Genomic DNA, 23,851 nt, shown 5'->3' with positions numbered 1-23,851 from the left:
GTCTGCTCCTGTAAGGGATACCTATCGAAGCCTTGTGGAAACAGACTTGACAAGTAGTGGTGGGTTTGATGGGTGATTTCTGACTAAAATATCAGAAGCAAGCTGAAACGGTGAGGACAACTGCTCAACTGACTCTGCTAACTAAAATGATTAAGTATAAAAGAATTCATGGTTTTAGTAGCTAAAGAAGAGAGACAATTACCAGAACAAGGAGCATAGATAGCTGACAGACTGAGGAATATTTCCCATACGCTCTCTCCCATAGAGTAGTCAGGGGCACCCCTATCTGCCACGTGGTATAGAGAGGACGGTCACAGGTAATGTTGGAAATTCATATAAAATAGATGCACTTGAGAAAGTAGATGCCATGGACTACTTAGGAGAACATTGTCCTGCACTTGGAGAGACTTGCATTTCCCATATACTTTTAAAAGTTGATTCGGACTTGTGGATATGATAGGTCATTTTAGAGAACCCAAAGGAAGATGCAAACACTGTCCTTCTCACTGCTGCTAGGCATAATTGATAACAAGGATTGTTAAACTATCTCCAAAATGACAATGCTACACAAATGCAAGAAGAGAGACATCTGAAAATCTGATTGGCTTGTTTGACTTGTTGACCCACCTTCTAAGCTAGGTACTAATTTTGTCATGTCATGAATCCCACTATGTGGAAGACACTATATTTTTTCATCCTGCTGACAGAATTATCGTTTATGACCCCGTTCTCTATTTTAAATGGCCTATTAGTTAAAGTAGCCTTTCATGATATATAGATATAGATATATACACTAATTAAGCAAAACTCCATTACAAAAGGCCCCAGTATTCTGTGAATTCAATTACCCTGCAATTTTCCTGTGTATGGTACAAAGCACATGCAGTTTGTTTATGAGATATCATGAAAAAGATGCAATATTTTTACCCTAGGACACTATGAAAAAATATGGAATTATCCTAAACTTGTATGGCCAGCATTTCATTATGTCACCATTGTTTGTCAGCTGATTGTAAAATTTATGTTAAGACAATATCCTCAAATAATCCAATAGACTTCAGTAGTAGAATAGTGGATTTTTATGTTCTTATGTCATTGAAAATACAGGAAGGACTTGACTAATTCCCATGAATTTCTCTGAAGATCAACAAATTTCTAAATGGTGTTAAGAAAGAATCCTAATACAATTATAACATCAGAGAGTTGAAAGAGTTCCTGTGGGTATCACATAATTCGATTACATACCTTAAGGCATATAAACCATTCCCCCAAACTGACTTTATTTTTCTTCCTAGGGCACTGTAATGACTTAGAAAGCTTAACACCAGGAAGTCCTTACTCATGCCTAACCTAAAACCTTCCTATTTCACGTAAGCCTCTCATTTTTTTTTCGGTGAAAATGGACAACAGCTACTCACCACCTCCAGTCCAGTATTTCTTTATGTAATAAAACACTTCTTTTTCATTTTTATTCTTTAGCCTTCTCCTTGTTGAATTAAATACAAATTCCTTTAGTTCTTACACACAGGATCTATTACTTAATTTTTTACATTCTTATTATCTAAGTCATCTTTTTCTCTTTTATTGTAAATGTTGCATAATTTTTGGACCTTATAAATAGATCATGGTAACCTTTAAAGGCCTGAACAGCTTTTACACTGCTAGGTGACTTTGGTCATTTGCTTTCTAAACACCAATGATACATTTCAAATTTATAAATGACAGGTGTTTTCTTCTGAAACTGTCTTCATCCTCAAATTTTGAACTATCATAGATGCACACACACACACAGTTTGTTTTTTCCATCTCTTAGTGAATTATCACATATTTGTCCCTATTCAACTTCATCTCATTTTTAATCACCTTATTTAATTTGTCAAGGTCCTTATGAATTCTTACTGTGTCGTTCTAGTCAATAATCACCCCTATTCAATATAAAGTAATCTGCATATTTAATAAGCTTACTCCCTATTCCATACTTCAAGCCGACACTGAAAATGTTAATTAGAATCAGGGCCAGCACTGACTTATGGAAAAAACTTTATTCAATATACCTTCCAAGGCTGACACTCAACCATTGATCACTACCTCACTAACAAGTTGCTATACAATAATACATAATATTACTACATGAAACAATGGCCCAAATAAAATACAGTGTGGATTCAAGTGACGAATCAATAGTAATTTGTAATTTTTTCCCTATAAGGTCTTTTAAGAAGGTCAAAACATTAATCACATTATCAATTATTCATAGTGGAAAGAAACAACTAGAGAGAAAGAAGTTACCAGGCATAACAGTAGGGCTAATTTAGTAGTCTATTTGAAGACTCAATGAGACATTGTTGTCAAACTAAGGTGGAAAGTCATTGTTTCAGTGAAGATTCTAATGAATCTAACTAAAAACAAAAATCCTGGCTCTTTATTACCACAGAGCAGGGGACCAAGTTTCCATTGACAACCTAAAATTTCCCCAATACCAAAAATGTTTCTTCTTCCCAGTGCAGTGGGTCTGTGGATTTCTCCAGAAGAGACATTTTTTTAGAATCATTCAGAGAATTTCTTGTCTATTCCCAATTAGGTGATATTTCCTTTTTGAGGGCTTTCAACTAAAAGTAGGTATAAAATGCATATCCTGATGCTCAGAGTCAGGTCTTATTAACAGTTACTGAGATTATAAACGCCCAAGTTGTTTTGCAAATGTATCCCTGCCATCCATTCAGCAGCAAATCTCGAGAGTTCTGCAGCATCCCTCTCAGAAAACAATAACCTTCATCCCAAAAAGCAGCCCAGCCAGCCAGCTGCAGATCTTGTTCTTCACCTTCCCTGTGACTTGCTATTATCTGGGGCATCTAGTGATTTCCAACCTTGTCCTTAGGTTGAAAGATCAGGGTTTGAGAACTAGGGGCTCTAGTAGGGGTGTGTGTAGTGAGTGTGCTGTGTGTGTGTGTGGAGGAGAAAGCCATTAAAAATAAATTGACTACCTTTCGATGACAGGAGCTTGTGGAGGAACTAAGAGGATCAGAGAACTAATGGGGTCAAACAAATACTTAGTGGAGGGTGGAGGTCAGCTGGCATGGTGGAGAGGGCAGGGAAAGGAAGGCGGCACTAGAAAAACAGAACGAGATAAAAAAGATAAGAAGATACAGCAAAACAAGAGCTTCCTTTCAGTTCTGCCTTTCAATCCAAGACTTATTAAGGTTCCATGTGTACATATTTTTATCAGTAATCTCAGACCTTGTTTAATAAGATACCCCATTTTTGTAGTTGATATAGACTTTTGTAGTTGAAGGGACATTGAAAATAGCAATTCAAACTGTGGAACAAATATTCGTAGAGTGAGAGAATGAATGGATCACATTTTTAAAGATGGGAAATTAAGGTACAAAGTGGTTTAAAAACTTGCCTTATTATTTAGTAGCAGGAAAGAGACTTGAACCCTTGATCCTAGGTCTCTAGCCTCCTTCAGCAGTGTTCTTCTGCCAAACAACCCCGCCTGCCAATTCCACTGTTGTTCATTTCCATCACTTACTCTTCCTACATTAATTTCACAAAAGCATGCCCCATAATCAAACTAGCTCCTCTAGAATAATTAAACAAAGTACTCCCAAGTATAGGGTTTTTTCATACCCACATACTTTTGGTAGCCAGAATTTATTTATTCAGCTGACTTCAGGTGAGGAAAGAAAATAAGAAATTGAGAAGAGACAGTAATTTATATTCTTGAGTACTTAATAAGTTTCTAGGCTTAGATGACTAAGGTTGGGGAAAGAGAAAGAAATGAGGATTGAATTGTTTAGAATGATTCAGCTTGTCCAGAAGAAGGAGATCATTTTAGGGGCTTTGTGGGCTTATCAGTTTTGCAAGTTTTTGTCTTGGTGAGCTCAGTGCAAATAGATTCTATAGCAATGCTAATATGGCTTTATTCCTGGGAGTCACAAATAAAGTGGGAGACAACTTTCAATTAAATGCTCACTGAAGGATGGCTTTGAAAGACCAACATACTTCTGAGAGTTTTTATTTTTTTGAAAAGAAAGACAAAAGCCTGTCTATAACATCTACATGGCTCTATGTTTATAAAACATCCATCACTGTAGTACTTATGTGCTTTGACAAGTAAGCCATTTCAACACTGAACAATATAGAGTAAGGAGATGAATGTCTTCCTCTGCCTGTGGTGCCTATGTACTATGGAGCTAAGCCTATACAATTTTGTACTAAACCGAAACATAAAAGCAGTATGAATCAGGCCCAGCTCAGTTCAGCCGCCTTGATTTTGGCTACTCCTAATAAAGTGTGCAATTCCCTGCTGAGAGCTATGAAACAGCCTCCTACTGGAAGACTGAAGAGAGAGTGGGTGAGACACAAACAAACCTAGCGAGCATACCATTGTGGGCTCCCTCTCTTATCCTGGAATAATAGGACAAAGAAATGGCTTTCATATTTCTTTCCAATTTTTTATGAAGTATATAAACAAGTCATGGAGTTCCACAGTCTCAGGCCTGATTCTAAGAAATCCCTTTCTGGTTCATTCACTTAATGAATATTTACTTGTAATCAACTGTGTACTCAGTAAGGTACTACATAAGGCACTGTGTTGTTACAAAAGTGATAAGACCACCCTCTCAAGAACATATGTTTTGATTGGGAAGGTAAAATAAGTAGTACTCCAGTACAAGGCTAGATGTAGATCAGGGTGTAAGCGAGGTAGAGGCAAAGTGGAGACACTAAAGGAAGACGCTAGATCTGGTTATGAATACTATAAGGAAAGCTACACAGGGGAAGTGGTATATCAGCTGTGTGTTAGGAGAGGGATAATTAACAATGAGTTAAAAGAGAAAACTTGCGTGACAAACAGATATCATGACCCAGGCTAAGTGCCACTGACCATCACTAGCAGCTTGATCTCAATGATAGTTGATCAAGCTAAGGTGAGACAAGAGAGTCAATCATTCTGCTGAGTCCTTAGTTATACTCAAATTCAGATAAGGCTTGCTGACAGCCAGTCCTTCCCCTTTGGGGGGCTTGGAGGATTAAGTGGCAGGGCAACCCCAGTAAGACAGGCCAGGAGGTAGGGCGATGGCAGCTGTATCAGAAGCAGGAGCAGCAGCAGCAAGGAACTTTGAGGTCTAGGTGAACTAGCTGAAAGGAAGAATTTAGTGTCTGAAGTTGTGGACTAATTGGTAAAAGAATAGTTATTAGCACCGCCAGAAATGGGGGTGAAGAGAAGAACAGTCCAAGGAATCTACTTGAGTTCCTGGAGAGCAAGCAGAAAGATGGAAGCAAATGTTAGGGAGGGTGTGTCCAGGAACTCTGCTGTGATTTATGTGTGTTTTTTTTTTTTTTCATTTGTTCTTTATACTAAACCTATGAAGTTGAACCCATTCTCTTTTTACCCTTGGGGAAAATAAGGCTTAAAATGATTACGGAAAATGACAAGATCATTCAGCTAATAAGTGGCAGAGGATTTGAATGCGGATTTATTTGCATGCATGGTCTCTGGTGCCTGTTTCTAGGATACTATGTAACTTAGAAATATCTGGAATTAACTTAGCTAAATATAAAGTTCAGCCCGTTAATTATTTTCTGCAAAACTATTTCTCAAAAAACTTATAATGACCCTTATGATTTTCATTTATTCATTTGTTTATTTCATTCAATAAAGGTTTAGTATATTTGCCAATTGCAGATGATATGGTCCACTGGTTAAGACAAAAGTTCTAGTGCCAGGCTGTCTGGGCTTACTACTCTAGTTTTTAGTTTGGTCATCTTCAAAATGGAGATGAAAATAATATCCCTCATGGAACTATCATGAGGATTAAATGAGAAAATCTATGCAAAGCATTTAGGAAAGTGTCTGTCACATAGCAAGCACTGAATAAATGTTAGCTGCTCTTATTATTAATACTCTGTGCCAGGCGCTCTGAGAGGCATTAGGGGCACAAATACGAATAGGATGTGGTCCTTGCCTTTGAAGAATTTACACTCCCTAAGAGAAGACACATGTGTAATAACTAATTATGCCTGGGCAAATGGAAGATGCTAGAAGAGAAGAGGAAGTTTTGAGTCATTTCAAGAAGAGGGAACAGCAATGTAAACTTCACAGAGGCATGAAATGTCCCAATGGCATGACTGGAACATGAACAGTGTGAGAATTGGCTAAGTGGTGCCAGTAGGCAGAAATGAGGCTGGTCAGCTCTTGAAGGGTTCAACATGCTCTGCTGATGGAGTTGGACTTTACTTTGATTGGATGAGGTAATAATGGCGGTTTGCAAGCCAATTTTAAGGAGGAAGAAGGTAACTGTCTGGACTCCACACTCTGGAGGATAAATTTGAATGGATAGAAGGAAGCAATTGTTGAGGTAAGCGAAAAGAGAATAAGAAGTAAGGCAGCAGGCAGGGAACATCCAGATCTTTTATTGCCTCATATCAAAAGAAGGAAGGAAATCAAGAAGAAAAGCAAGATTTAGAAAAAAACGTGGAGAAGAAATAGGAGAGGAGAATACAGTTAGCCTCTACCTCATTTTGAATACAGTTTGTTAATCAAACAATGTCCCAATTCACCAAACGGGCTAAAGAAGAAAAATCATATGAGCATATCAATTGACGGAAAAATCCGACATCCATTCATGATAAAAACACATAGGGAGATCTCGAGTCAAGATGGCGGTGTAAGCAGACTCGGAACTCAACTCCTCCCATGGACACAGCCAATTTACAACTACTCCTGGAAAAATTACCCCTGAGACAGAACTGAAAACAGGATAAGAAGAACTCCTGCAACAACGGACAATCCTAACTGAGGTAGAAGAGGCAGAAACTCCCTTCCGGAGAGGAAAAACGCTGCCTTCACAAGCCGCCAGCTTCACGGCCGCCGGGAGCAGCTCACAGGTACGGAGCCTCCCTGGAGGCGCCGGGCCCTGAACTGGGGAGCGCCCCCACTGTGGGCATTTGTGGACCCAGCACAATCGAGACCAGCGGCATAATATCTGACTTTGCCTGCTACTAAAACATTGGGGAGTACCCCCAGAAAACCTGGTTCACAAAGAAACTAAAACCGGCTCTTAAAGGGACCGCGCGCAAACTCACCCGTTTCAGAAAGCATCCTAAAATCACCAGAAAGAAAGGTGCACAGTGCTGTGGTGAAAACAGAGTGACCTAATAGGCCCTGAGTGCATCTCGGTGAGGGGTGAGACCTCTCCGGGGACTGGGACATTGGCAGCGGCCATTGTTGTGGCCTGGTGTGGGCATGCTGACACAGACGCCATTGGAGTTCTCCCTGAGGTCTGCTAGCCCAGGGTCTGCCCCACCCACTAGAGCACTGATTTAATCCAGCTCAGCCAGGGCAGGCAGCCCACCCTAGAGACTGGCCCCACTCAACAACAAGCCCTCAGGCAACTTGTGGGCCTGCATAGATTGGTGACTGGATTCTCTGCAGCCTGGCAACTGAGCCGACTTCAGCGGGGCAGGGTGTGCACAAGGAGCGGGTGGAGAGTGTGGGGCGGTGGTGGAGCGTGTGGGGCTCCCACCGTGGAGAGACTGGGTCCACTTGAGGAGGTCGGGGTGCGCACATGGGGCAGGACTGTGTTGACTGTGTGTGTGGACCTGTGGCCGGCAGGGCTTGTCAGCTGCAGAAGACTTGTGCTTCTCAAAGACCCATAGAGGGGGTTTGCCCCACCTTCCAAAGCCTGAAACAATTGGGTGCTCCTGTGCCTGAGGCCAGCCACACCCAGCTGCAATCCTCAGAGAGCTGACAAGAGACCTAATAGGCTAGAGGCTTACAGCAATTGTAAGGCCCTGAGCCTAACAACCTGCCACACTGGAGGCCTACTCACTTAAAAGAAATACTACAACACAAATGTGGTATTAGAACTTGCAGCCAACTGTGCTGGGGCTCCCCACACCTGATAAAGAGACTGAAGGGCCCACAACAACTACAAGCAGCTGAGCATTACAACAGCTGGCCAGGAGCATAACTCGGCCTCCCTCGGTGCCTACAGGGAGAACAAACAGGCCACAACAGAAGGACACACGTAGCCCACATGGGGTCACCCCTGGAACATTGAGAACTGAGGGAAGCACACTGGAAGCCGCCTAAGGCATCACTTACATAAGGTCACCTATCCAAGAGCAGGAGACGTAGCTGACCTACCTAATACGTAGACACAAGCACAGGGAAAGAGGCAAAATGAGGAGGCAAAGGAATACATTCCAAGTAAGGGAACAGGACAAAACCCCAGAAAAGGAACTAAGTGAAAGAGAAATGAGCAACCTACCCGACAGAGAGTTCAAACTAAGAGTGTTAAGGACGCTCACTGATCTGGGGAAAAGAATAGATGAACTCAGTGAGAATGTCAACAAAGAAATGGAAGATATAAAAAAGAACCAATCAGAAATGAATAATACAATACTGGAAATGAAAAATTCATTAGAGGGACTCAAAAGCAGAGTAGAGGATACAGAAGAACGGATCTGTGAGCTGGATGAAAGACTAGAAGAAATTACCCAAGGTGAACAGGTACAAGAGAAAAGAATTAAAAAGAGTGAGGACAGTCTAAGGGACCACTGGGACAACATCAAGTGCACTAACATCCGTGTTATAGGTGTCCCGGAAGGAGTAGAGCAAGACAAGGGGGCAGAGAATCTATTTCAAGAAATAATAGATAAAAACTTCCCTAACTAAGGAAGGAAACAGACATCCAGGTACAGGAACCACAGAGAGCCCCAAACAAGATAAACCCAAAGAGGCCCACACCAAGACATATCATAATCAAAATGTCCAGAATTAAAGATAAAGAGAGAATCCTAAAAGCCACAAGAGAATGTCAAGTTACATACAAAGGAAACCCCATAAGGCTATCAGCTGACTTCTCAGCTGAAAGCTTACAGGCTAGAAGAGAAGGGCACGATGTGCTAAAAGGAAAAAACTTACAGCCAAAAATACTCTACCCAGCAAGGTTATCATTCAAAATGGAAGGAGAGATCAAAATTTTCCCAGACAAGCAAAAATTAAAGGAGTTTGTCACCAAGAAACCAGTGCTACAAGAAATGTTAAAGGGACTGATTTAAGGGGAAAAGAAAAGACCACAAATAGGAAAAATTATCTATTTCCATGATAAGAACATAATGGATACAAACGCACAAAAAAGAGGTTGGATATGATATCAAAAACATAAAAGGAAGGAGGAGGGGAGTTAAGAGTACAGCTTTCAGACAGAGGTCAAACTAAAGTGACCATCAATTCTGTATAGAAGAAGAAAGGAACAGAGAAGGACTACTAAAACACTGAGAAAAAAAAAAAAGTTAAAAAATGGCAGTAAGTACATACTTATCAATAGCTACTTTAAACGTCAATGGACTAAATGCTCCAATTAAAAGGCATAGGGTGGCTGACTGGATAAAAAAAACAAGACCCATATATATGCTGCATACAAGAGACACACTTCAGACCTAAAGACACTCACAAACTGAAAGTGAAGGGATGGAAAAAGATACTCCACGCAAATGGCAATGAAAAGAAAGCTGGGGTAGCAGTACTCATATCAGACAAAATAGACTTTAAAACAAAAACTGTAAAAAGAGACAAAGAAGGGCATTACATAATGATCAAGGGAACAATCCAACAAGAGGATATAACACTTGTAAATATCTACGCACTCAATGTAGGTGCACCTAAATATATAAAGCAATTATTAACAGACATAAAAAGAGAAATAGACAGTAACACAATAATAGTAGGGGACTTTAACACTCCACTTACACCAACGGATAGATCATCCAAACAGAAGATCAATAAGGAAACATTGGCCTTAAACGACACACTAGAACAGATGGACCTAGTAGATATATACAGAGCATTCCATCCAAAAACCGAAGAATACACGTTCTTTTCAAATGCACATGGAACATTCTCCAGGATTGATCACATGTTAGGCCACAAAACAAGTCTCCATAAATTTAAGAAGATTGAAATAATACCAAGCATCTTTTCTGACCACAACGGTATGAAACTAGAAATCAACTATAGGAAGAAAATCAGAAAAGCCACAAATACGTGGAGATTAAACAAAATGCTACTGAACAACGACTGGGTTAATGAAGAAGTCAAAGAAGAAATCAAAAAATACCTGGAGACAAATGAAAATGAAAATACGACATGCCAGAATTTATGGGATACAGCAAAAGCGGTTCTAAGAGGGAAGTTTATAGCAATACAGGCCTATCTCAACAAACAAGAAAAATCTCAAATAAACAATCTAACAATGCACCTGAAGGAACTGGAAAAAGAAGAACAAACAAAGCCCAAAATCAGTAGAAGAAGGGAAATAATAAAAATCAGAGCAGAAATAAATGAAATAGAGACCAAAAAAACAATAGAAAAAATTAATAAAACCAAGAGCTGGTTCTTTGAAAAGATCAACAAAATTGACAAACCTTTAGCTAGACTCACCAAGAAGAAAAGAGAGAAGGCACAAATAAGTAAAATCAGAAATGAAAGAGGAGAGGTTAAACAGACACCTCAGAAATACAGAAGATTGTAAGAGAATACTATGAAAAGCTATATGCCAACCAATTTGACAATCTGGAAGGAAGGGATAAATTCTTAGAATCGTACAACCTTCCAAAACTGGATCGAGAAGAAGTAGAGAATTTGAATAGACCAATCACCAGTAAGGAGATCGAAACAGTAATAACAAACCTCCCCAAAAATAAAAGTCCAGGACCAGACGGCTTCCCTGGTGAATTCTACCAAACATTCAAAGAAGACTTAATACCTATCCTTCTCAAACTCTTCCAAAAAATTGAGGAGGGGGGGAAGCTCCCTAACTCATTCTACGAAGCTGACATTACCCTGATACCAAAACCAGACAAGGACAACACAAAAAGAGAAAATTACAGGCCAATATCACTGATGAACATCGATGCAAAAATCCTCAACAAAATACTAGCAAATCGCATACAACAATACGTTAAAAAGATTATACACCATGATCAAGTGGGATTTATTCCAGGTATGCAGGGATGGTTTAACATTCGCAAATCAATCAACGTAATACACCACATTAATAAAATGAAGAATAAAAATCACATGATCATCTCAATAGATGCAGAGAAAGCATTTGACAAGATACAGCATCCATTTATGATAAAAACTCTGAATAAAATGGGTATAGAAGGAAAGTACCTCAACATAATAAAGACCATATATGACAAACCCAAAGCTAATATCATCCTCAATGGTGAAAAACTGAAAGATATCCCTCTAAGAACAGGAACCAGACAAGGATGCCCACTGTCACCACTCCTATTTAACATAGTACTGGAAGTCCTAGCCAGAGCAATCAGGCAAGAGAAAGAAATAAAAGGGATCCAAATTGGAAAGGAAGAAGTGAAACTGTCACTATTTGCAGATGACATGATTTTATATATAGAAAACCCTAAAGAATCCACCAGAAAACTTTTAGAAGTAAACGAATATGGTAAAGTTGCAGGATACAAAATCAACATACAAAAATCAGTTGCATTTGTGTACACTAACAACGAAGTAGCAGAAAGAGAAATTAAGAATACCATCCCATTTACAATTGCAACAAAAAGAATAAAATACCTAGGAATAAACTTAACCAAAGAGGTGAAAGATCTGTACACCGAAAACTATAAAACATTTCTGAAAGAAATTGAAGAAGACACAAAGAAATGGAAAGATATTCCGTGCTCTTGGATTGGAAGAATTAACATAGTTAAGATGTCCATACTTCCTAAAGCCATCTATAGATTCAATGCAATCCCTATCAAAGTTCCAACAACATTTTTCACAGAAATAGAACAAAGAATGCTAAAATCTATATGGAACAACAAAAGACCCCGAATAGCTAAAGGAATCCTGAGAAAAAAGAACAAAGCTGGAGATATCACACTCCCTGATTTCAAAATATACTACAAAGCTATAGTAACCAAAACAGCATGGTACTGGCACAAAAACAGATACACAGATCAATGGAATAGAATCAAAAGACCAGAAATAAACCCACACATCTATGGACAGCTAATCTTTGACAAAGGAGCCAAGAACACACAATGGGGAAAAGAAAGTCTCTTCAACAAATGCTGTTGGGAAAACTGGATAGCCATATGCAAAAAAATGAAAGTAGATCCTTACCTTACACCATACACAAAAATTAACTCCAAATGGATTAAAGACTTGAATGTAAGACCTGAAACTATGAAACTTCTAGAAGAAAACATAGGCAGTACGCTCTTCGACATCGGTCTTAGCAACATCTTTTCAAACACCATGTCTGACTGGGCAAGAGAAACAATAGAAAAAATAAACAAATGGGACTACATCAAACTAAAAAGCTTCTGCACAGCAAAGGAAACCATCAACAAAACGAAAAGAAATCTAACAACTGGGAGAAGATATTTGCAAACCATACATCTGATAAAGGCTTAATCTCCAAAATATATAAAGAACTCATGCATCTCAACAACAAAAAAACTACCAACCCAATTAAAAAATGGGCAAAAGACCTGAACAGACATTTCTCCAAAGAAGATATACAGATGGCCAACAGACACAGGAAAAGATGATCAAAATCACTAAATTTCAGGGAAATGCAAATCAAAACTACAATGAGATATCACCTCACGCCCGTCAGAATGGCTATAATTAACAAGACAGGAAACAACATGTGTTGGAGAGGATGTGGAGAGAAGGGAACTCTCATACACTGCTGGTGGGAGTGCAAACTGGTGCAGCCACTATGGAAAACAGTATGGAGATTCCTCAAAAAATCAAGGATAGAACTACCGTATGATCCAGCTATTCCACTGCTGGGTATTTATCCAAAGAAGTTGAAAACACCAATTTGTAAAGGTACATGCACCCCTGTGTTCATTGCAGCATTATTCACAATAGCCAAGACTTGGAAGCAACCTAAGTGCCCATCAAGGGACGAATGGGTAAAGAAGATGTGGTATATATACACAATGGAATACTACTCAGCCATAAGAAACGATGAAATCCAGGCATTTGTGACAACGTGAATGGACATTGAGGGTATAATGCAAAGTGAAATAAGTCAGAGGGAGAAGGTCAAATACCGCATGATTTCCTTCATTAAGGAGTAGATAATAACAACACTAAACAAACACATAGGGACAGAGATTGGATTGGTGGTTACCAGAGGGGAAGGGGGGAGGGAGGAGGGTGAAAGGGATAATTCGGTACATGTGTGTGGTGATGAGTTGTAATTAGTATTTTGGTGGTGAACATGATGTAATCTATGCAGAAATAGAAGTATAATGATGTACACCTGAAATTTTTACAATGTTATAAACCAATGTTACTGCAATAAACAAAAAATTTAAAAAAAAACACATAGAAAACTAGGAATAGAAAAGAATTTCCTCAACTTTAGAAAGAATATCTACGAAAAACCTACAGTCAACATCATACCTCATAGTGAAAGAAAGACTGAGTGCTTTCCCCAAGATGGGGAACAAAGTAGAGATGTCCATTCTTACTACTCTCATTTTACACAGTTTTGGAAGTTCTAGCCAGGACTGAAAAGACAACAGGAGAAAATAAAAGGCATATAGATGAGAAAGAAAGAAACACAACTGCTCGGTTTTGTAAATGGCATGAAGGTTAACATAGAAAATCTCAAAGAATCTACCTAGAACTGCTAGAACTCACAGCAAAGTCACAAGATAAAATCAGCACATAGAAACAATTGTATTTTTATACTAGCAACGAATGTGTGAAAACCAAAATTAAAAACCCAATATCCTTTACAGTCACTGGGAAAAAAGGAAATACTTCGGTATAAATCTAACATGTACAAGGCTTATAGACTGTAAATTACTAAATGCAGATGAAAGAAATCAAAGATCTAAATAAGTGGAGAAATACAGCATGTTCATAAATTGGAAGACTCAACATAGTAAAAATGTGAATTTTCCCCAAATTGATCTACAGATTTAATGTAATTCCTATCAAATCCTAGCAATACTTTTTTGTAGATATAGACAAGATTATTCTAAAATTTATATAGAAAAGCAAGGGAAGTAGAATAGCGAAAATAATTCTGGGAAAAAAGAGTAAGTGGGAGGAATCCCTTACTCAATTCCAAGCTACAGTCATCAAAACTGTGTATTATTGGCAGAGGGATAGAGACGTAGATCAATGCAACAGGACAGGGAACCCAGAAACAGACTCACACAGTATGGCCAACTGATTTTTCTTTACAAAGGTGCAAAAGCAATTCAATGAAGGAAAAAGAACTTTTTCAGCAAATGCTGCCAGAGCATTTGAATATCCATACGCAAAAAAATGAACCTCAACCTGAGCTTTACACCTAATACAAAACTTAACTCAAAATGGATTATAGATTTAAACATGAAATGTAAAACTATAAAACTTTTAGAAGAAAACAGTTGAAAATTTTTGAGACCCAGGACTTGGTGAAGAGTCTTAGACATGACACCAAAGGCACAAGTCATGAAAAAAGATTGATAAATTGGACTTCATCAAAATTATAAACTTTTGTGCTATGTGAGTCCTGTAAAGAGAATAAAAAGACAAGTAACAGACTAGGAGAAAATATTTGCAAACCACATACCTGACAAAGGACCTGTATCTAAAATATGTAAAGAACTCTCAAAAGTAAACAAACAAACAATCCAATTAGAAAATGGACAAAAGACATGAAGGGACCTTTCATGTGAGAGGATATAAGGATGACAAAAAGCATATGAAAAGGTGTTCAACATCTCTAGCCACTAGGGAAATGCAAATTAAGACCACAATAAGATATCACTACATACCTATCAGAATGGCTAAAATAAAAAAATAGTGACAACACCAAATGCTGGCAAGGATGCAGAGACTGGATCTCCCATACATTGCTGGTGTGGATGTAAAATGGTGCAGCCACTCTAGAAAATAGTTTGGTAGTTTCTTAAAAACTAATCATACACTTACCACAGTACCTAGCAATCACACTGCTGGGCATTTAAGCCAGAGGAATGAAAACATATCCACCCAAAAACCTGCACATAAATATTCTTAGCAGCCGTAATAGCTAAAAACTAGAAAAAACAAAAAATGTAATAAGTGAATTGTTAAACAAACTGGTACATCCACACAACGGATTACTCCTCAGCAATAAAAAGCAATGAACTATTGATGCATGCAATAACTTGCATGGATCTCAAGGGCGTTGTGCTCAGAGAGAAAAAAAAAGTTAATTTCAAAAGGCCACATACTGTATGATTCAACATATATAACACTCTTGAAATGACAAAAATTACAGGAATGGACAATATATTAGTGGTTACCAAGGGTTGGGTATGGTGGGGAAGAAGGGGTGAGTATGACTACAAAGGGTAGAATGAGGGAGATTTTTTTAAGGATGGAATAGTTCTGTGTGTGTCTTGCAGTGGTGGTTAGACATTCTATACTTGTGATAAAAAGGCATAGAACTACATGCACACATTGTACTCATGTCAGTTTCCTAGTTTTGACACCTTACCGTAATTACTTAGGATGTAACCACTGGGGAAACTAGGTGAAGGGTATGTGGGACATCTCTGTACTGTATCTTTGCAATTTCCTGTGTATATATAATTACTTCAAAATAAATAGTTGAAAGTTTGCTTAAATACTAACAGAATTTATTGCGACATGACAGATTATGGATTATTAATGCTTTGTCCTTCAAAATTTTGCTGTACTTTCCTATTTTCTCAAAATAGTCTTTTATTACTGTTATAATAAGAATAAAATGCATTAAAATTGAATAAAAATAAGTCTGACTTCTTTTTTGATGGCTCAAGGCTAAAAGTTATTAACAGGCAGGACGGAGTACATGAAGAGAGGACGTTGAGGTGCATCTTTTCTGCAAAATTGCATCTAAAAAGTTGCCTAGCCAGAGTGATTTGTAGAATTTCCTTACATTACTAACTCTCTTCTTCCCTACCTGTTTAGCTAGGCAGTAGTAAACCACATCCTCTCTTTTAAATATCTTAAAAAATAAATAAACTGAAGCTATATTCATGCATTCACTAGAAATGTAAATGTTGGCCTAGAGATATAAAGTTTCTCAAGCCAAATTTCTCTTGTTATCCTTAATTCTTAAGAATTTTCAAATTAAATAGCCCTTGAAACAAGAGGATACGTGGGTTAGGTTTATATCAAATAGAGACATAGTAGTAAAATGCCAGAAATATCTGTGCATTAGACACTTCTAATGAGTTTCCATACACTCCTACATCTTTTCTCTCTCACCCATCCTCTTCTTCACAATTAAGCTATCTTTTTTAAATGATGTCACTCTCCATTATTTCCAGGAAAAATTCCAAGTTCCTTAACAAGCCTTATCATGCCCACTTTGGGATTTGGTCCCACACAAATTTTCTATTTCATTTCCTGCCACTCGCACATCATCCATCTCAATCCAGAAAGGAACTTAACATATTTTGATCACCTACCCCTTGCTAGACACTCTCCTAGGAGTTTCATACCTCTGTTGCTTTTGCAAATGTCCCCCAGTAAGCCACCCCTTCGGCCTGTTGAAATTCATCCTTCAGATCAAACTCTCAGATGATACCTCAGAGAACTTCTGTGATGCCTGATAGTTTCTTTCCTTTCTCCTTCCCCTCCTCTCAAAGTTATTGAGTTAAATCACTCTTTCCCTTGTGTTCACATAGCATTTTATAAATAAATCTGTCATAGCCGCTATGTCATTGAATTCTACATTGCTATGTCCCCAAATGAATTGTGACTCATGGATAATACCTAACTATTTTTATAGATGAAATGCCTGGAACAGTGTTTAAATATCTATATAGGTAATTATTTGAACTAAATAAATGAATGAAGCTAATGTATTTATTTAGGAGTTTTTATAGTTAGGAATACCTCCATTTCCAAAAGTGTGGTTGTAATGATCTCTTTTAATAGTAACTTGCTAAAGACAGTCACATAAGCTCCATGAGGACAAAGGACAGGTATAAATCATTTCATTAGAGAGCACCTGCCAGCTGCAACCATTCCCTCTGTCCCCAGACCTGGAGACAGGCTTAGATTTCTAAGTCCAGGCTAGCTCATACTCAATGTATGGCCCTGACAAAAACAATTGCTCAATAATTTTTTCCTTTTCCATATGTACACAAATGTGGATGTAAAAATCCTGTTATTGGTACACTAGGGAAAAAGTGGTCTCTTCCAGTGGATAAAATATTTATGAATCTCTTTTTGCATATGCTTGGAAAGAAATTTATCCAAAATTAGTTTGATTCAGTGGCTGCATTAACTCAATATTTTCTTTAGTCCAACCTCTACCATTATGGAGAATGAATGCATTAAACATAAAAATATGGTGGGATGTTGGAATTCCTTTGAATAGACCCTAGCTTACTTATAGCCCCAAGGAAATGAAAGACCTAAAGTTTGATCACCAAAGACCAATCTGACTCTAGTTATTAATGAGTACAACTATACAACTACGATTTCCCCCATAGCTATTTTCACTTTTATATGTGAAATAAATAGATTTTTGAAAATTGCAACACAACAAAGAATATTGGAGTTAATGTTGCTGATGTTATTACCCAATGTTTATTCTGAAAATGCCTTCAAAGCTTCACATGCTCCATGTCACCATTACCACTTTAGCCTGGTTACCAACAGAAAAAAGTACATTCCATTTTCTAGGCATTTGAAAACAATTTAGCTACATGTTGTTACTGTTCAATGACAATGAAAAAGCCCAAATAACATTAGAGTCTCGTAGAAATTGCATATTTTTCCCTTTAGAAACTGAAGTGGATATCTCAATACTACCCATCCCCAACTGTGTCACAATCTGTCATATTACATCATATCAAGCAGCAGAACATGGTTATTTTGGGCTGCCCCCATCATTGAAGGGATATGAAATTAAACTTGGGAGTTATCTTTTCCAGGGAAAATTTACTTTCAAAATTTTTATTAATGACAAGTGCCAACCAGAAGGTTAGATGCCAATAAATATCTAATTTTGAAAAAGGAGTCAATTTTATAAAATGTATTCAGCTTCCCAGGAATAAATCTGTTGGATTTCTCCTACCAAACTATAAGAGTTCCTGTCAACCATCTGTTCAAAAGTAGCTGTTTTCCTCGCTCTCTCACTGACATCCCTGTCACCAGCTCTGCCCCTCCTGGTCTGGAGAAGTGACTTTGAATTTTGGGAATGAAGATTTAGTTGGTATATGTGTGCTAATGGCACCACAAAATTGGGCTGGAAAAAGGTACACTGACGAGCATTGCTTTATTTAGTGATGAGCAAATCTTATGAATATAAATGATTAAGAAGCATAAAATTGGATGGATTTGTGAAAAAAGTTTTTGTCTTTTTTAAGAAAAATTAGACTTAGAATTTTCCAAGAAAGTTTGGCATTAGTTACAAATGGAACTTCGAATGTTTCCAAGAAACATTGCAAGCAATTATGTTTATCAACACAGCTGAGGCATGAAATTAGAAGATATCTTTAAGTTTGGGGAGAGAATCAGGCTTCTTTTAACTTATTTGGCTCTGATTTTCCCCTTTCAAAATTAGTCTAGTGATAAGATTGGAAAGAAGGGAAGATTTATTATACCCACTGTTGACTTTTAATGATGTGAGTTGGCATTAGAAAGAAATAAGCTTTTAAAAAATGAATGCTCAGTTATTTTGGATTGTGGAACTACACTTGAGGGAAACATCATGTGAAATTACGATCTTTTTCCATTAGATTTTACTTTTAGAAAAACCTTATGGGTGTAAAAATTTGATAGAGGCTTTTGCTCCCATTGCTATTGCATGAAAGTGTCGATACAAACTATTGCTGGCAAAGTTACTAATGACTAAATAGCTCAGACATACACACACCATGAGGTCTGCAATCTCAGTGAACAGCAGATCAAGCAAACAAACTGTAAGAACCACCACTAAAGAGGGAAAAACTTCAGTAGGTACATCATGGATTGGTGTTGGATTGATATGGGTTAGATTTCCAGCTCTGACACTATTGATTGTGTGACCTTGAGCATTTAACTTCCAAATTTCTGTTTCTCCATCTACAAAATGGGAATAATAGAAGTATCTGTATTATTAGGGTTATTAAAAGGAATAAATGAGATAAAATATGTAATATGGTTAATAAATTCATAATAAATTCTCAGTGAATGTTAGCCATAATTTTTATGATGATGATTATTGTTGTTGTCATTTACTGTATAAAAACAATTATTTTATTTAAAATTTTCTTTATTTATTTAAAAACGCTTCAAAGTCAGATCTGAGCTACATAGGTTTTTAGCTTTAAGTACACTCAAAATGTGACAAGTTAAACATAATTGCTAAGAAGTGTATTAGTGAGATAAAATAGTCCGTTTTAATTTTTTAAAACTATTTTTTTAAATGTGATTTCTATTGATTGGATCTGCCAAGCAGTCTTACCCTGAATGGCAGATATCAATTATAGATGAGCTCATGTTGGGACGTATGCCTACAGAGTTGGCTTGACACAAAAATCTCCTAACTTTTGACATTTATTTCCTCAGACCAATTGAGGATTTGAAGAATGTTATCCTTTAGATCCCTATACTTAGCGAAAAATAAGGCTAGACATGTCTTTTATAATATTCTCTACAAACAACTGGCCATACAAAAGTACGACAGTGTGGGATGGGAACTCACGTGGTACAGTTAGAACATAGGTTCAGGAATCAGACAGATTTAAGGTCTGGTCTTTAATCAATCACTTATTAGCTGCATGATTTTGCACAAGTTACTTATCTTTTCAACTTCATTTATACAATGGGTAATTAATAATATGCATTTCAGAAGATGGTTGTAAGTATTAAATGAGCCAATGCATGTCAAACATTTAGCACAAAGTCTGGCATCTTGTGAGTGCTCAGTAATTCTTAATTATTATTTTCATAATTTTACTAATTTCACTGATTTCTTGGCTGGGCAGTTGTAATCATTTTCATTATTACTTAAAAGATGATTCTAATGGGGTCATCAGTTTAAGCTTTTTATGAGCTTCACTCTGTACCATTTATAACTCATGTTACACATAGAACTGGCTACAAGGGTAATAAGTGGAGAGAGTATGAAGGTTCTGCACCAAAGAAATAATTGGGAAAACAACTTGAGGAGGATGATTTGATGAGAGAAGGTGGAAATATCATTTTCACAAATGCGTGAAATAACTGACTGTTACTATCATTAGTTGAATTTGGGGGTTTCAATTTGTATACCACAAGCAATTGAAGAAAAATACCCTACTTCTTTATAGATCGTTAATTCTTGATTTTATTTTTAGTATTGTGATATAATAGTTTTGTGGCTACTAATGACTTCATTTACATATTTTTTTAAAGGCAAGAAGAACTCATGTTTTCTTTTAAGGATGAGTTAAATCCCTAATGAATTCCTTGACGGATCTAATTATTCTAGTTTTGAATTGTCAGTTTTGTTGAGAAATGAATGTTCTTCAACTTTAGGATAATTCAAACTACCTTGTTTTTGGATGAATAAAACATTTTCAGGGAAATTTTTCTTAAAATAATATAAAGAACATTATGTTTTAATAAGGCAGGAGTTGTACTGTGGTGCTGACCTGACTGCATGAAAGCACAAAAGCAAAACTGGGCGTGGTAAACCAAAGGCCTTTGGGTTCTCAGGGCTCATGGGAATGGCATTTGTGAATCGAGGCATTGACTTCAGTAATTTTTAGGATTTAAGTAAGTGCACCATAGTTAATGACAATTTACCACCCTTGCAGCTGGAAAAACAGCAGGAATAATGACCACATTAGCTATAATGTAATGAAGAGACAAACAAACTGTGGTTTTATCTCTTGATAGCTATCATCTCTCTCTCTCTCCTTCGCTCCCTCCCTCTTTCTCCTTCCTCCCTCCCTACCATCTATCTATCAATTAGCTAATGTCTATCCAACTACTTACTCAGACAGTGCATAATGGGGCAGACTCAAGGCAAAGACTGACAGTGTCAAACTTGAAATATATGTATTTTAGTATGACTCCTTTTTTCTTCCTTTTTACAATGTTGCCCAGACATAGTCATACTCTGTGGAGGTTAAAATTCTGAATACGTGTCATCTTTCCAGGAAAATGTGAGAAGCAACGTTCAAATTATTCTCAGAATTTTATTTTTATAAAAGATGCTCTACCAGTACTATATTTTCAGGAGTTGGACTATCCTGTGATATCTGCATATTACAAAATTAAGTCTTTACTCAAAAGGAAGTTGTAAACTTATTATCAGATACCATATACTTATGTAAATAGCTTTGGCCACTCCCTCCATTGCTCACGCTTTGTGGCTGCTGGAATCTTTGTCTACTTACTGGATGGAGCTTTCAATACGGGTGACAGTGAGGAACGCAGCAAGATTTGCTGTGTAAGATGAGATGACAATCAAAGCAAATAGCCACCAAGCCCCCATCATCATACGGGTAGCCAGAGTCGTGTATGGGACCTCCCCACCTGTGGAAAGAAGTAAAGAGAATCAAAGAACATCAACCAGTATTATTGAGAATCTGAGGTTATACATGTTCAATGCCAAGTTAACTTTTAAGTAGTGAGAAATCTTTCTACATAACAACATCAGCATAGATCTCTGTATTTTGCTTATGTTCATCACTTCATATTTAATTCCCTTTTATGAGACTATGTGAGACCCAGTCAAAAAGAAGCATGGTAAATATTTAGTATAATATGTTTAAATGATATTTCTTCCACCTTCTTGTTCAACTCCAGAATTAATTACCCTCTTATTATAACCACAGATATATACTTTATTTCCAAGGGCTTGATTATTTATTAGTTAGGTGATATTAATACTATTATGCCTATATTTCATATAACTTTTCAGATGTATAGTTCAATAAAATTTAAAAAATTATTTTGGGTTAAATTCCCTAGCATCATAGGTTATTAACGATCTTGGGATCACACACATTCCTATTGGCTTCAGCATCATCACATTTGTTTTGTTCTACTCCTAATTGACTAGCCCCCTTTTTTATAATCTTGCCATAGAATCTTCCTCTCATCTTCACATGTTGGAGTGCCTTTGGGCTCAGTCTCTAGACTGCTTCTTTTCTCTGTTCACATTCCCACCTGGCTAATCTCAATTTTGACTTTGAATGTCGTCTACAGTATATTTTGATAAGGCTTGGATTTATATTTCAAGCTCCACTCTCTCTAGAGAGCAATAGATAAATGCCTACATGATTTCCACTTGGAATCTAATGGGCATCTCAAACTTATCACACCTAAAACAGAACACTTTCTTTTCACTCCCAAATTGACACCCTAGACCACGCTATCTCATGGAGTGGCACCACTCCTCCCTCTATCGCTCAGACCAGATACTTAGGAATTTTCCCACATCCCACCCAGTAGCAAGTCCTGTCACTTTTACCTTCAAACCACATGCCAAATCCAGCCTCATCTTATCACTTCCAGTGCTGTCACACCTTCTTTTGACTGTACTACTGAACCTCGTCAATGGTTTACCTGTTTACATTCTAGGCATTACCACTCCTAAGTCTACTGCCATGGTGCTCTTTAAAAATGGAAATGAGGGGCCAGCCTGGCAGCGTAGTGTTTAAGTTCATGTTCTCTGCTTTGGCAGCCCAGGGGGTTCACCGGTTAGGATCCCAGGTGCGGAACACACACCACTCAAGCCATGCTGTGGCGGCACCCCACGTACAAAATAGAGGAAGATTGGCACAGATGTTAGCTCAGGGATAATCTTCCTCAAGCAAAAAGAGGAACATTGGCAACAGATGTTAGCTCAGGGCCAATCTTCCTCACCAAAAAATAAATAAATAAATAAAAATAAAAGTGAAAATGAGATTATAACAGTCCCCTGATCAAAACTTCCAGTGGATTCCTCTCACTCTCAGAAAAAAAAATCCAAAATCGCTGCTAAAGCACACCAGGTCCTCCATGAAGTGGTCTCAGGTCACCTTTCTGGTCGTATCTCTTTCCACTCTCTCAAGGCCATCTTGCAGTTTCTTCTATGGAGCTATGCTGATTTCTGCCCTAGGCCCTTCGCACTTGCAATTTTTTTAAGCCTGGAATTCTCTTCTCTTCAATTTAAAATTGACTTTTCCCCTCAATTTATTCAAGTTTCTGTTCAGATGATACTTCACAAACACTTTATCATCACTATATCTAAAATAACTCTCCACAACCGCATACTCCCAATCCCCTTATCTTTTATAAAATCATAATTTGTCACATATTTTATATATTTTTGTTTGTTTCTCTCCTTTATAATATAGTTTCTGATATAGGAGCAGTTCGTATCCCCTATTAGGTGGGTAAATATTTGTTGAATGAATATATGTTTTATATAAAATTAATAGTCCTTCTAAAAGAAATTAGGTTTATGCTAATAGTAGAAATAAATCAAAGAGATATAATATTACCTTTGCTGAAGTCCATCAATATGTGAATGACTTAACAGGATTAAATTAATTATAATTTCAGGCAGATTTTTATGCCAACCACTAATTCTCACTGTGTAATATCTAAATTTTCAGTGTAGTGCAAACATACCCTTTGGTTATGTCCTGAGCTATTTTCCTGATGTAATATACTCTGAACAGGCTAACCTCTCACATTTGGAACACATTTTTCAAAAGCAGTTATAGTGCATTTCAGGTACTTTCTTCTTCAAAGCAAAGGAAATATTCATTTTTAAATCTACAAGGGAATATCCTGGACAAAACAACTAATTGAAAAAATGATAATAAAATATGAATAAGATGATAGCTAAAG

General features: G+C 37.3%; 1 protein-coding gene and 1 long non-coding RNA gene across 5 annotated transcripts in view; one reads left to right on the top strand and one right to left on the bottom strand.

Moving 5' to 3' along the window:
- Positions 1-23,851, bottom strand: part of GRID2 (glutamate ionotropic receptor delta type subunit 2) — a 1,475,972-nt gene that overhangs the window by 261,276 nt on the left and 1,190,845 nt on the right. For all 4 annotated transcript variants that reach the window (XM_087434598.1, XM_087434599.1, XM_004430960.3 and 1 more), the window contains one exon: positions 21,406-21,544. In XM_087434598.1, the coding sequence (XP_087290724.1) occupies positions 21,406-21,544 (139 nt within the window). The remainder of the gene's footprint in view (positions 1-21,405; positions 21,545-23,851) is intronic.
- Positions 1-23,851, top strand: part of LOC147916510 (uncharacterized) — an 81,054-nt gene that overhangs the window by 40,609 nt on the left and 16,594 nt on the right. The window lies entirely within an intron of this gene.

The sequence above is a fragment of the Ceratotherium simum genome, chromosome 8 (assembly GCF_057802395.1).
Source record: "Ceratotherium simum simum isolate JZ-2026a chromosome 8, ASM5780239v1, whole genome shotgun sequence".
Taxonomy (NCBI): domain Eukaryota; kingdom Metazoa; phylum Chordata; class Mammalia; order Perissodactyla; family Rhinocerotidae; genus Ceratotherium; species Ceratotherium simum.
This window is presented reverse-complemented; position numbering and strand designations above follow the sequence as displayed.